Below are 14,444 nucleotides of genomic sequence, written 5' to 3'. Positions count from 1 at the left end.
AAGCTGTAGACATGTTTATACATCAATGCCAGTGAGAGAGAGAGATTACAGTACAGTAATCTGAATGAAGTGGTTTGATGATGATAGATTAATGGAACTGCTAAGAAATGTTGTGCTGCTGTGGATAAGATATATTTTGAATGGACTGAATCTATTAGATCACTTAAATGCATTGCTTTATTATGGATGTTGTAAAAGCTATTTGGAGGTAAACAATATCTTACAATTGAATTCAGTTTGGAAGAGTATGATTTAGGGTGAAGAGAGAGAGAGCGAGCAGCGTGAAAGGAAACCAATGACCCACCCGAGACCTTCGACAAACGCTTTTCACATTTACTCCTGCAGACTGTGTCGTGTTCAGTTATTTAAACTTGGTCAACAACATGTTATTCAATCGTCAATCCCTGATTAGAAAAGCTGCACAGCTTCTATGTAAACCTGAACCTGTCACTCTTTGTTATACAGACTGTGTCCCCACATGCTGAGGAGGCAGAGCTGTGCAACGGTGACATTCCAGCCCTGCAGTGTTCCAAAGTTCACATGCGAATATCTCAGGATTGTATCATTTACAAATGGGAATGTCAGCAAAAGAGCGTTGATGAAAGACTGCAGTGAGGTCTTGAAAACCTGAACTGTTACCAGCTGAATAAAACAAAATGGAGTAGAATCAAGTTTTTGTCAAATGTTGTCAGTTAAAAAGAAAAACCCACAATGAGCCTCATCGGATCTGCCACCAGCTGATGGTGCTGGCTACCGCCCCTCTTTTTGAGCGGAGATTTAACGTTCTAAGTGTGCCTGTATGCATGTTTTCTGTTTCTTTCGGAGGAGGGGACAAAAAGACTGGAGGGGAGAGGGAGGGAGTTAATGTAGCCCAGATGTGGAGCCCAAAAAGGGTAAAGAGAGATTGGTTACAAAACTAGGTGACCAAAATGGGCTTCTTAACGCTGCTCCTAGCTCCACCCAGCACCTCTGGGTCTCTGTGTTACAGAACCAGCTGAATACAAGTCTGTGCTTGTCTTGTCGCCTGCAAAAAGGAGCTCTGATGAGTCCATCAATACATTTTTGCAAACGAAGAATTCAAAGCCAGTCAGCAAATTACAAATTACACATTGTAGATCAAGCAAATTCTTATGAACAATGATGGATTTAGGGGGTATTATTCATCACATAAAGCAGAGGCTTACGCAACATTACATGTCAAACACGATGATTTAGTTCATCCAACTCTTCTTCTCACCCTGTTGTTACATAACTTAAATGACTCATGTTTCAAACGTTTTATGAAACCAACATTCAAAATGATGTGCAAAGAACCATCACATCACCATAAGCAACAGAGCTTTCATTGGGAAGTTCTTACATATCACTTCCTCAATGCAGCTGTCGATGCAATTCACTGCAAAAGAATGCATTTGGTTACAATTGCTTTTTTTTATATCTAGAAAGATCAAATTTGTGACTCTAATTTGTTTTTTCTTGTTGTGTAAGTGGTGTTTTCTTTAGCTCTCATGTACCATATGGCTAAGAAAATGTGCACTCTTACCAAACAGTTGTTTTGATAGTCCAGGCATGTAGAGCATTTGTGATGGAGGGAGAAAAGGAGGGGGGAGTTAAAAGAACCCCATTATGTACCTACTCTCCCTTTGCTTCCCCTCTTCCATCCACACGTGCCAGTTGTGTTACGGCAGTGGTTTGCATGCCAGTGAGTGAAGGCCAAAAAGTTTTTGTAATCTAAAAAAGCTGGCAGTGGGACGGGGGAGGATACAGAGAGAGGAGGAGGGGATGGGGAGCAGGACTCTGCAGGATATAAAGGAGCCTCCACTTCCCCTCTGCTCCTTACCTCTCCCTGCTCCTTCACTCACCGCTGCAGAAGCACAAAGGAGAAGCCATGAGGAACACACTGCTGAGGATGCTGGGCGCCCTGATGTGCGTGCTGGCCGCCTGCGCCGCAGTCACGCCTGTACAAGACTTCGACCTGCAGAAGGTAAGAAAGAGGCACAAGTATTACTTCTTCAAGACTACTGCAAATCATACTGACAGTTAATAGCTACAAGAATCACCAGGGAATATAGTAAGGAGGTATTAGTATCTGTTGGTTAATGTGTTTCATTAATAGAGCAGACTGTACTTTTAAAAGTAGTTTATATGGAAGATAGGTTTCGTTTAATATATGTGCTGCAGTTCAGACAAGTACCATGCTTTGATTGAAGAACCTTTATCGTCCTTCATTACCCCCTTCCGTCTTTTTTTTTTAGATGGCAGGCAAGTGGTATATTGTTGGCTTTGCCACTAATGCCCAGTGGTTTGTGAGCAATAAGGCAGGGATGAAGACAGGTACTGCCATGTTCGTGCCAACTGGAGAAGACCTGGACATCTCCTATGCCAACCTGAAGTGAGTGATTCTGTAACCATTTAAAAGAAAACATCTTGATGATTCTACTGTAGAAGACATCCTAAATAAATGGACCCCCCCCCCCCCCCCCCTCGTTTAGTGCTGACGGTACCTGCTGGAGAATGACTCACCTTGCTAAGAAAACCGAGACTCCAGGACGCTTCACCTTCCACAGCCAGAGTGAGTAGAGCACACAAGAGCCACAAACAAGAAACATTCAGCAGCATGACTGGTCTATTTCTGCTTTTATCAGTTTGGAACAATGACAATGACATGCAAATTGTCGACGTTGCGTACGATGACTACGCTCTGGTCCACACCGTCAAGACAAAGGACGGAGTGTCCGAGGTCCTCAACAAGCTTTACAGTAAGTCTGGATGAGTCGCACCCGCTTTCCCTGAAGGGAAAGCGATGCATGTTGAATTTGTGTATTCAGGAATTGGTTTAGGTTTAACAACAACGCGTTCTGTGTTTGCAGGTCGCACTCCTGTGGCCAGTGCCGTCCTGCAGCAGAAGTTTACCCAGCTCTCCCTGGAGACCGGCATCGTCGCTGACAACATCGCCATCTTGCCTCAGAATGGTATGTAATTAACACATACAACTGGACAGAGACTTTGCCATGAATGCATTTGAACTGTTTCTGAAAACAGTTCAGACTTTTGCTCACTGGCCTCCTCATCTGTGCTGTTACAGCTGAGTGTGCCGAGGTCTGAAGGGGTCCCCTGCTATTTTCCATCCTTCATCTCTTGCTGTTGGAAGTCCCCGGCTTTCTTCTCAGAGGAATCTCATTTTTTCCTGCTCACTGTGATATTTGCATCATCTCAAACCTGAGACAATGAAACTTCAGCATTTTAGTCATGTCTTTGCTGCATACCAAAGACCAGTCCTGATCCTAGTTCAGGACTCATTCCCTCAAACTCACGCATTACCTGTGGCATCAGAGTGCAACGACAAAGGGCTGATGGTGAAACAAAGGGAAGGAATGAATCACTATGAACGCATTTTCTACTGTTTTGTTGATATAAAGTCAAAACCAATACAAATAATGAATGAATCTTTCAGTGTTCAGCGTGGTTCTTTTTTTTTTTTTGGCACAAAGAAAAACTGCATCATGAATTCAAGTGAGCTTCTGGAAGTCAGATCAATGAATGCATGAATACTGCCCCCTATGGGCTGATCAACAGGCACAAAGCTAGATCCCGAGAAAAATGGCATTACAGTGCACAGTGTCAGAAAGTTAGAGGGTTAGTTACAATCATGCACTACAGGTTTGCAAAATACACTGCTCAGATAAGAATGTTATGGTTAAACACAGTTATTAGATATAATATATCGTAATTGAGTAATGTTACTGAATCATCAGCTTTTACACTTACATCTATGGACTGTACACCCTCTCACTATAATAACTAACACAATGTCAGGGGTCTGAAAGCGTCTTGGTTCTACTATTTAAATGAAAATTTAAAAAAAATGGAATCAAATGAATCATAAGCGGACTGGAATATGTTACCCAGAAATGAGTCTGTTTGACCCACAAGTCTTACGGAGTAACGTTAACCTACTTTTCCACACATGTAAAAAGAAATGTACAAAGCATTTTGTTGTTTGAATATGACAGAAATGTGCGCGTGCGTGTAGGTGGATTTAATAAATGAAATGACCAGACCTCTGTTGCCCACAGAGAGGTTTGAAGCGTCATTCGCCGCCGCTAGCACAGCGCACCTGAATCATCACCTGAATATCCCGACCTGATTGGGGTTGATCGAGTTGCATTGTGGGTAATGTAGGCGCCATGTTCCACGTCGGGACTCTGCCAAGGATTGCAACGCTGAAGGCTGAAGTTGAAGATCTGGAATTCAACAGTGTTTGAAGTCTCATTGTCGATATGCTTCACGCTGTGTTCAAATCAATTCACTGGAGTGTCATTTGTGTGACTGACAAATACAAAAGATATCACATTGAGAGCGCATCACAGTCATTTAATCTGAAGGCTACGGAGATTAAACAGTTCCTCATTGGTCATTTTATGCTTGTGCGCAGTTTAATTACTATTTTTCTTTTAAAATATTTGTATTTATTGATACTAATTCCACACAGCCTAGTCTTTGAACATATACCACTTGATTGTTCTTAGTTTTGAGATGAACAGTGTTTTTTCTTTCTTCTCTTATCTACCGAGTTACTAATTAAATCAAGTATTGCCTTTCACTGAATGCGGTTTTTCTTAAATCGTGTCTGAAAGAAGCTGCGCCCTCTGGCCACAAGGGGGCAGCCTATGACCAGACATAAATATTGTCATTTCTCCCTGCATGGCATAGTTAGAGCAAAGGCTGACATTGTGTCAGTTTAACGAAAACTGCTTTATGAAGGGATTCATCAGATACTATGTGTAGTTGTGATTCATTCCATCTGACTCTGTGTCTTTCTTTCTCTCACTTCACGCTGGTCTACATGAAGCTGTAGGTCATGAGTCAAATTCAAAGGCCTGCTGTTGTGATTATTACATGGTATAAGGTCCAAGATGTCCAATGAATGTCTTGTGTAATGTAACGCTGTCTGAAGATATCTACATGTCAACATGAAAGTCATGCATAGAAAACGACTGGTATTGAAGATCAAACACTCTTTAATGAACTTAGAACTGAAAGCAAAACATGGTTTATGTCTGTCGGAGCTGATAATCCATCATCATCGTTATGTTCAAACCACATATCAAGGGCGCGTGTGTGTGTGTGTTTATGTATAGTCTGAGTAATGTAATTATGTAAGAAAAAGGAAAGTAACGGTTTGGCCTTCATGGATGCATGTGTGGACATAGAAAGCCTTTGAGGCCGCGGTAGAAGGCAGGCCGAGTTCACCGGCTGTCCTAATGTCTCTGATAAAGTGATGCACAGTTAGCACTCAACCATGAGGCGGCGATGATGTACAACATCATTCACGTAACAGGGTGTCATGGCTGCAATTTGAACAAACGGACGTAGAGAAAGCAAATTCACAACGAAATAACACAGTTGGCAGCTGGTTTTCAACTGCAACACATTGTTCTTTAAATGCTACGGTAAGATAAACACACGCAACGATGGCAGGGGAAACGCCATGGTTAAACATACACATTGTACATCTTGTATGCCGGACAACGGTGGCACTGTTAGAGTGAAGGTCAATTCATTGTTGACAAAGCAGCAGCCTCCTCATTCTGAACTCGTTGCTCTTGTAATTGAACGAACGACAACGAACAAGTGTTTGGCAAAAAAACAAACGGACTGCTGAAGAAGTCTGAATGAGTAAAGGCTCACGGTTTGACCGTTCAAAATGAAAAGGAAGCTGCCGTGCTGAGCGAAACCAACCATGGAGCGTCATGATTTCCCACCATTCTCTGAGAAACCCGTCTCTGCTCTTCCTCAGAAAGGAATGTCCCACACAATCGAATGTCATAAGATCCAAACATAAAACTCAATATTTAATACATATATAATGTAATGGAAGGACATATGACATTATTGTAATATAGATCTGACATTTCTCATTTGTATTTATGTACTGGACTCTGAATAAATCTATGAAGAAAACAAAAAACAACACAAAATATTATATTTACAAAGTAGGTTTTGGCATCCATATTCAACTCTATATTACCACAATATAAGTGGCATGTCATTCGACGGATATGAGCGTTGACAGACTGGTGCAACCGCAGCCTGATAAGTAAAGAAAAACGGGGTTTGGCATGTTGATTTGATCATTTTTGATATAAGATTTTTGTTAAAAAATAAAAACAAAATGCAACAGAGACTGGAAATAAATCTGTGCGATCACACGACCCAGTAAGTATAATTATTTGTCATATACAGTATTCAAAGGACTCCTGAAAACTCCCAGCACGATACAAAGAAGGACAAGCTGGTTAGTATGTACATGTACAGTCTCGTAGAGCAGCGCTCCGCTGCATAACTGTCCCTCTTCTTTTTCTAATACTCTGAATATATAAAAAACCAAAACAAATAAACGAAAAATATTTCTGTACACGTCTCTCCCACATCCCCGCCCTCTCTGGGAGATTATTGTCCTCCTGGATTTCCTTTCCTCCATCTTTCCTGCGATTGGTCATTGAATTCAACCTCCTCCATCTCCGTGGCACCTGGTGGTCTGACTTTCTCTCTCAAAGTCCCGGCGGTGGCCCGTTAGATGAACCACTCCTTCTTCGATTCGTCGATGGTTTCTGGGTTGTCGGTGCCGATGATGGCCGTGTCCGCCGATTCTCCGGCGGACTCCCCGCTGCCCTTGGCCTCGTTGGTGTGGTAGGTGCCTTTGTGACGGAACATGTAGCGGATCAGGAACACCAGCGTACATAAGATGGTGAAGATCACAACCGCGATGATACCTGCAGAGGACACGGGAATCATTTGCATCTTTAATCACTGCTACGAGCAGAAACAACGAGTTGATTCATTGATTGGTCAATTGACAGAAAATACATCTGATCAAACATCCCCTGGTTTCAGCTTCTCAAATGTGAGGATCTGTCAAATATTATCGGAAACTGAGTGTTTTGGAGTTTTAGACAAACTTGAAATGTGAATTTGGCACCTGAGGCTCAGGTAATCTCAAATGCAAATCTGAAAAAGACCGCTTTCAGAAATGACATCCTTTACCTCCAATGATGGCTGAGTCTCTGTTGACTCCATCAGGAATCACTCTCTCCTCATTGAAGGGGAACTCTGCATCTGAGCACAGCAAGAAAAAGGAAAAACCGTACATTCCCACATAAGGATACTTAGCACTGGTGTATCCATCCATTGGGCGGTCATATGTATGGATGCAGTGATCCTGAAACCACCACAGTAGAAACTGTGCGCTGCGTTTTTTTGCTTCAGGGTTTAAAAGCAAAACTTTGTTGTTATAATTCTGCACAAAAGCATGCACGATCTAATTACATGTGATTGCTTTACTGCTAAAGAAAGACCAACGGTTCTTTTTTTCGAGTTGCTGCAAGCAGGACTGTGACATGTTGGTATTTTCCTGACCTTGAAATGCACGAGGGTGGAGATGGTGGGTGAAAAAAGGAAGAAGTAAAAGGAGAGCGAAGACATTTTTGAGATCCACAGTAACACTTTCTTTCATTCGTCCATTTAGGAACACGCACGGACTCGTGTGAAAGCATGGATAGAGCTGCAGACATGTATAATCAAGCCTTATTGCAGCACCCTGCATATACCACTCACACAAACAGCCTCAGCCTGCAACGAGCTGTCAGCTATTTCTGCTGCTGACTGCATAGCTCTCCAGAGAAGTAAAGCGCATGAGTAAGACGGAGAAGAGGAGGCTGAGGTGGAAACAAGAGGTGAAAACGGAAAGCAACAGAGAGGAGGAGAGCAAATCATACTCATTATAGTCTGTCAGCTGCTTGGATGTGTTCGGTAATAATGTCGAGAATTAGATTGTTTCTGAAAAGATGACAGACAAGGGTAGAGAGGAGAGGCGGGCAGAGAGAACCAATCATATAAAAATGTGAAAGAAAAAAACGGAAGTGAGGAGGATGGGAGCTGAAAAAAACTTTTAAAAAACTTTAAAAAAAAAAATCAATGAGAATCCAGACAATGATCATGACGGATTGAGGGAGGGCCGGATGAATAATGGATTAGAACTATCTTTAGAAATTGTAAAGAAAGACAGACACCAATCCTTTCTGTGGAAGGATGGTGGAGAGCTGACTGTGAGTTTGGACCTGGAGCCCAGATCAATGGACTGGATCGATCTCAGATATCTCAACGTTCCCAAAGGCACAGTTGGCACCAAGCCTGAGGAATAGGAACTGCATCCAGATTATTGACACTCTGAAATACTAAACACTGGGTGTGGAAAGCAACCTTAGCCACAGGAGCGCAGAAGTCTGTGTGCGTGCATATATGGATGTGTGTACATGTCCAACTTAGAGGTACGGTTGGAGCACGGAAGTATGAGAGATCAATTGCTGAGCGTGTGTGTGGACATGTGCATCTTTATGTGCCACCTAAAGGTGATTCAAAACAGAATTTTAAATGGATGGCAGCATGTTATGGGTGTTTGGTGTAATCCTCACCTGTGTTGTCCAGATGCCAGGGATCTGTCGCAGCAGACATTGGTGGGATCGTGCGAGGTGACGACCCACAGTTGGACTCCAACAGCTTTCCCTGGTAAGACACCGGTGAGGCGGCTGCGGGTTGTCTGTCGGGCTGACCGGATGTCAGTGTGGCCTGGGCCTGTGCAACGGCTCTCAGTGCAGTCTTGAGGGGGGCCACGCCGTTGAACTGTACCCGCGAAAGACACCCGATAAAGCCTGGGGTGTTGTAACGCTCGATGAGGACTGGGTCTATGTGTCCAGTTTCTGTACAGAGACACAGATCAAAAAAAAACAACTGTTTTACTATTTGTTGAGACTGTCAAAGCAGTCAAATGTGATGTGAAGTTATGTGGCACCATGCCCAGACATTTGATTGATATAGAGGGACGGTGGGGAGACAGAGAGAGAGAGAGAGAGAGAGAGAGAGAGCAAGGAGAAACCAGGCATCTCAAGCACTGACCACAGCAACTTTTAAGGAGACAGCATCAGCATTGATTTTCCAAAACACACAAAAAGATGAACACACACACATACACAGCACAATTTCTCTGAATGCTATAAGTCCTGTGTCCACCCAAGCTCAACTTCTGGTCGGCAGAAATTTTTTCTGATGCATAGAACCAGTAAACCAACACTTTGATATGAATCTACACAAATGAGGAGGGAAGAGAGGGAAGAGAGACGAGAAGGAGGGAAAAAGCAGAGGGGGGACATATACTGACATTCACCTCTATTGTTGAATTAAGAGGATGAATCATGAATTAACACCCCCTTCACTCATACAGTCTGTCGCTCTCTGTCTCTAAATGTGTTCTCCTATTGACAGGATGCCTTAGTAGCAAAGGATGTGGACTCATAGGTATCTTAAGCAGAAAGCATCAGTGGCAGTTTCAGTCTCCACGGCACTCAGAGAGGAAATAAGATTATCCTTCGAAAATGTTGTTTCATAGAAGGTATACTTGTTTAGGTTTTCCAGACAAATTCATATGTGCCTGTTCAAATGCAGCAATTTGTGCACTTTTAGATCTGTGTCACAGTGTGTTTCTCTCTCTCTCCTTTAACTTGCATCTCTCTTCACACACACTGACCAGCTAGCCAGTGCTTTATCCTCCTTCAATCTGTGGATTATATGGGCTGTTTGTAGGTCAAATAGGTTGCATATTGTCCAGTATTGACAAACATTGTCTGTTATCTGGAGCTGAAAAGTGTTGACTGGGGATTTGTTCGTTTTCTCAGAGCTGATTTGATCCACGGGGCAATCATCAAGACAATGCAAGTGTTAAAACCACCACTCAGCATCATTCAGTGCTTGTCTAATGTAGGCTCACATTAACGATCATGTCAATCATCAGACATTTTGCTTATATCTTTGAATAAATACAAAAGATGATTCTTGTTGGCTGTTGTTGGCGCACACACACACAACCACACACATAACTGCAGAGAATATAAAAGAGAGGAGAAACCGCAGGCAGCAAAATGATAAAAAGAATCTCTCCAACACCTACAGTTCAGTTAAGACTTAGACGTTGCATAAAAACAAACATCCTCAGACACGCTCCACTCCAGCACAAACCTGGGCTGATTTCAAAACAGCCAAACTGTCTGCAACACTCCTCGCAGAGCCGCAAAATTGCTTATTCCTTCACATGAACCCCGTGTGCAGACGGAGCTGGGTTTTAGTGTTAACATGCGTGACATGCTCTGCTGCTACACGACTGAGCCACACCCAGAGGGAACTGCTGTTTAGACAATCCTGCAGCAAAATATGAACAAGGGGTGACTAACAGGAGTACTGCTGTCTGTCTGTGTGTGTGTGTGTGTGTGTGTGTGTGTGTGTGTGTCTGTGTCTGTTTATTGAACCGTGACATTTCAGTTGATGGGGTTCTGAGTATCTGGATATGGCATATAATGTAATTTTCTCTCTTTATTCCATTTTGGTGGGTCTAATACAAGTGTGTGTGTATTAGCGTGTGTGTGTGTGTGTGTGTGTACACTGTTGATTGTGCTACCAGGAATAGAGCTCAGCACCATCTGAGTCTCCTACATATTCATCATCTGACCAGACCTCCTTCAGACACTTGCATTGTGCGTATTCACTGTGTATCTGTGAGCACTTTAGTTTTCATTTCATTTCTTCGATTTGGTACCAATGCTGCTGGCACGTGAATTGTGGCTCAGCATCTCCTGTCTGATATGGAGCCGGTCAGCCCTTTCCTGCAGGAACAGAGACCAACGTATCTGCTATCATTCGCTTCACACCTTGAAAACAGTGTAAGTGAGAGTGCGTATGAATTTGCATATATAGTATATGCGTAGGCGTGTGCAGAATAAGCGGAGAGACACAGACACAGTCGGGAAAGAAGTGCCTTCCAGTCAGCACAGTGAGCAGAATACTGATAACAAATACAGAATATGAATACAAGTCCTCTCTCTCCCGTATGCCTGGACATGTGTTGATCACTGCAGAGGCCTGCGTGTGAATACTAATAGGCTCTCTGTCGAGAGTATAACAGGCTGCTTAGCATACAATGCCGGTGAGTAAATAGGCGAAAAGCTTCCCTTGTTTCAGATTTGTTTGTGGCTGTGATTTCACGAGCAGTTGTTCCTTAGAAAGCAGCATGTTTCCATTTTACGTAATATAATGTTGCCCATAAACATCACATATGATGAACTGGGGGCTGCGTTGTCACTGATAAGAGGCTTCGTTGGTTTTTATGGCATCCTATCCATCTAGTGCTAATGGAGGAACAAGAGGTGAACACAATTACATGCATATTACAATCCACTACATTAGCCCTGCAAAAACACTGCGGAGTTGTGATTCAGCTCTTTGAGATATTTATGCATACAGGAAGAAAAGAAGCAACATGAATAGCTATTTAAATAAAATCAAACCGCAAACAGTGGCCTATAAAATGACCAACACTTCTCTAATGCAGTCTTAAAGACATCATTGCGATTATAACCTTTCCATGTTCAGTTCTTGCCGACAGAGCTTTAAATAGTATTTTACACCTTCCTCGAGTTTTTTGTCTCTCCCCATTTCTCAACACCAAACATTACAAGTAATAACTTTTCAGAGCCAGTCACCACACACTGCTCTTAAGGCTTGTACTCCCTCACCCTGGAGTCTTCTAATGGGTACACACTCAAAGCTACAGGTCCACACACACTAATCATGATTCGAAGCAGAGGCTAATCCGTTTGGCTTCAGATTGAAACAATGAAATGCACCATCACATGTGATTACAACTAGGTCCTACAAATGTGTCACACCACGTGGCCATATGGGACTCCTCACACATCCACCGGCAAACACACACACGCTGACACCGTCACAACGGCAACAGAGGATTGCACCTTCTGATTGTGTGGCCTGTGACATCACATGAATAATTCAAAAGGTGAGGCAGCACATGAAGCCGTGACGACAGGGCTGGAGTGAGGACAATGGGTTGTGGTGTATTTTCGTTTTTTGGCGGGGGGGGCGCTGGATGAAATAAAGGACGGAAGGATGGCAAGACCTGCAGAACTAGCAGAGAGGGAGGGTGTGGCTGCCTCTCCAAAAAGGGCTGGTGGTGATGGGAAAGGTGAAAGCCATGGGAGGAGGAGGAGAAGGGGAAAGGACAGACAAGAGTGTCTCTAGTGTGTGTGTGTGTGTGTGTGTGTGTCTGGGTAAGTGGGTGAAAAAATGGAGTGGGAAAGAAATGGGGTTACAAGAAGGGGCGCTCAAGGGTAGAGGAGATCAAACACAGTTGCCATGGCTACAAATGGAAGCTGATGTGGAGGTGAGAGACAGAAAAGGGAGGAGGGGGGTGGGGTTAATGAAAGTACGATGCATTTGAGACATATCAAAGGAATATCAATGTGAATCCACCCACCACACCCTTTGTAAAAACAAAACTAATATTTAACATGTGGTAATGCACACACACACACACACACACGAACACAGTCACAGCTGAGAGAGAGAGAGAGATAGAAATTAAAAAAGAGAGAAAGCTGTAGAAATGAATCTTTGAAAGAGAGAAATACCCCAAACAATAAGAAAAAAGTAGCTGTGTAGAAAAAAATGGCTCTATTTGTGTAATGCTTCTATTCATGCTTTTTCTTGGTGTAAATAACTTTTTATCCTTAGTTTGATAATCAAGTCAAAAACTACAAACTGACCAGAACTTTTCTTCTTCCGCTCTAAACTGTTGGTATGAACGTCATTAAAAGGACACGGTGACAAACTGCAGTGAACACAGACATGGAAAGCAGGTGAGGGGTGTGGAGAAACAGAGGAACGCATGAACGAGGAGGGAGATAAGAGCTGAAGTAGATGTATGAAGTGTTAGTTTTAGACATGGAAACACACACACATGTAAACACACACAAGTGTATTCGTCAATGGCAGCTCTAGCTTCCTCCTCCAACAGGATGTCAGGTTGTACAGACGGCAAGCCAAGAAACACAGACATAACAGCAACATAATGGCAACAAACAGAGCGGTAAAATAACGATTAAACCACTCATTTCCCCTTTTGACTCAGGACGGACACACCAGGGTTCTGTGCAATTTGCCTGCAATCACACATTTGGCATAATGTAAATCTTGTTTAGCAGCAAATTGAATCCACATTTAGAGTAACAGCAACGATGAATTACTCAGACCGTGGCACACGCATGCATAATGCAAGAACACGTTCAAATGAAGATACACACACACACGCACACAGACACACACACATTTAACTATAGTTACCTATCTGCAGTTTGTGTCAGTGTCTGTATGCAGTTTGTGAGGCAAAAACAGCTTCCTCTTCTGGCGCTCGCTCTTCCTCAATGTGCTGTGTGAATCTCTTGACACGGTACCACATTGATGTCCCCCTCTCTGTCTCTCTCTCTCTCTGTCCGTCTCTGTCTCTCGCTCACTGCAGTGCGGTCCCACCCCCACTCCGACACAGCAGCTGGAGAAAACCTGGATCCCGGAGCCATACTACCATGGATCAGGACTCACCAGTATTAAGTACAACTAGTGGCGATAGTCAGGGAGGATGACATCATGCTATCCTCCCTGACACACGCACACTCATACGAAAGCAGTGGCCACGCACAGGTACGTCCATCTCAATGTAAAGTCCACACTGAGATTACAGAGATGATACAGCCTGGAGATAGGTGGGAGATAGAAGTACTCTGTGGTATCAGCCTTATCCAAAATCAGGGTTCATCAGCGCTTTGATCAGAGTCAGGACGTCCGGTGGCTCTGCCCAAAGGTCACAGCACAAAGGCATTGAACCAGTGGCTGCCTGGAAGGGAGGAAACTGATAGTACTTCATCATGGCATGCTTTGGTAACCATTCAGCGGGGAGTAAAGTACGGTACAAGTGATTTGTACTTGATAAAGAATCAATTCTACAATGTGCGAGCTGACTCCTCAAAAAAAGAAACCCCCAAACCTATCAACAGTCCAATGAAATGATTTACGAATGTATTGCTGTTTCAATCAAACACCCTCATCAACTTATAAAGTGGCGTCTGCTGAAGGTCCGTCAATTAATCTGCCGTTTAATTGGAGCGCTGTCCTGCTGATCTTTTTTTTTAACTAACTAGGAAAAAAATAGGAAAAAACTGCAAATAAGGTCCGTTACTATGTGTTGACCATCCACTTTATATATTGTATTTCAAACATGCTCATGTTCATAAAGTGTCTGTATGACAGTATGCTCCTGAAGGTGTATGTATAAATATGTAAGAGTTCTTACATTTTATACAAACAAATTAGTTTATTTGAGGGAATATAACCACCTTTCACCAATGAAAACAATGTTGATTTAATTTAGTATATATACACACACACACACACACATATATATATATATAAATATATATAATATATATACAATTTCATTTTGGACAAATATCCATTGAGCCTGATTTGTCATGTGACAAAGTTGACCG

The 14,444-nt window shown here is 42.9% G+C and overlaps 2 protein-coding genes across 2 annotated transcripts in view; one reads left to right on the top strand and one right to left on the bottom strand.

Annotated features, from left to right (window-relative positions):
* Window positions 1-1,852: 1,852 nt before the first annotated feature.
* Window positions 1,853-3,440, top strand: LOC306793912 (lipocalin-like). The gene is made up of 6 exons (XM_079291724.1): window positions 1,853-1,984; window positions 2,256-2,392; window positions 2,493-2,572; window positions 2,646-2,759; window positions 2,871-2,972; window positions 3,086-3,440. The coding sequence occupies exons 1-6, from the start codon at window positions 1,889-1,891 to the stop codon at window positions 3,103-3,105; spliced, it is 549 nt and encodes a 182-aa protein (XP_079147850.1). The 5' UTR covers window positions 1,853-1,888; the 3' UTR covers window positions 3,106-3,440.
* A 1,608-nt stretch (window positions 3,441-5,048) lies between these two features.
* cntnap2a (contactin associated protein 2a) overlaps window positions 5,049-14,444 on the bottom strand; it is a gene marked incomplete at its 5' end in the record, with an annotated part of 287,541 nt that continues 278,145 nt past the window's right edge. Inside the window, 3 exons of the mRNA XM_079292505.1 lie at window positions 5,049-6,776; window positions 7,048-7,119; window positions 8,475-8,759. Coding sequence (XP_079148631.1) covers window positions 6,577-6,776; window positions 7,048-7,119; window positions 8,475-8,759 — 557 coding nt within the window. The 3' untranslated portion in view covers window positions 5,049-6,576. The remainder of the gene's footprint in view (window positions 6,777-7,047; window positions 7,120-8,474; window positions 8,760-14,444) is intronic.

This window comes from Melanostigma gelatinosum (assembly GCF_949748355.1).
Source record: "Melanostigma gelatinosum genome assembly, chromosome: 20".
In the NCBI taxonomy this organism is placed as follows: Eukaryota; Metazoa; Chordata; class Actinopteri; order Perciformes; family Zoarcidae; genus Melanostigma; species Melanostigma gelatinosum.
This window is presented reverse-complemented; position numbering and strand designations above follow the sequence as displayed.

Excerpts from the sequence above, each read along its gene's own strand:
- LOC306793912 (XM_079291724.1), top strand. The coding sequence starts at position 1,889 with ATGAGGAACACACTGCTGAGGATGCTGGGCGCCCTGATGTGCGTGCTG. Across the intron at positions 2,573-2,645 it reads CTTCACCTTCCACAGCCAGA|TTTGGAACAATGACAATGAC; the intron begins GTGAGTAGAGCA and ends TGCTTTTATCAG. Across the intron at positions 2,760-2,870 it reads GGTCCTCAACAAGCTTTACA|GTCGCACTCCTGTGGCCAGT; the intron begins GTAAGTCTGGAT and ends CTGTGTTTGCAG.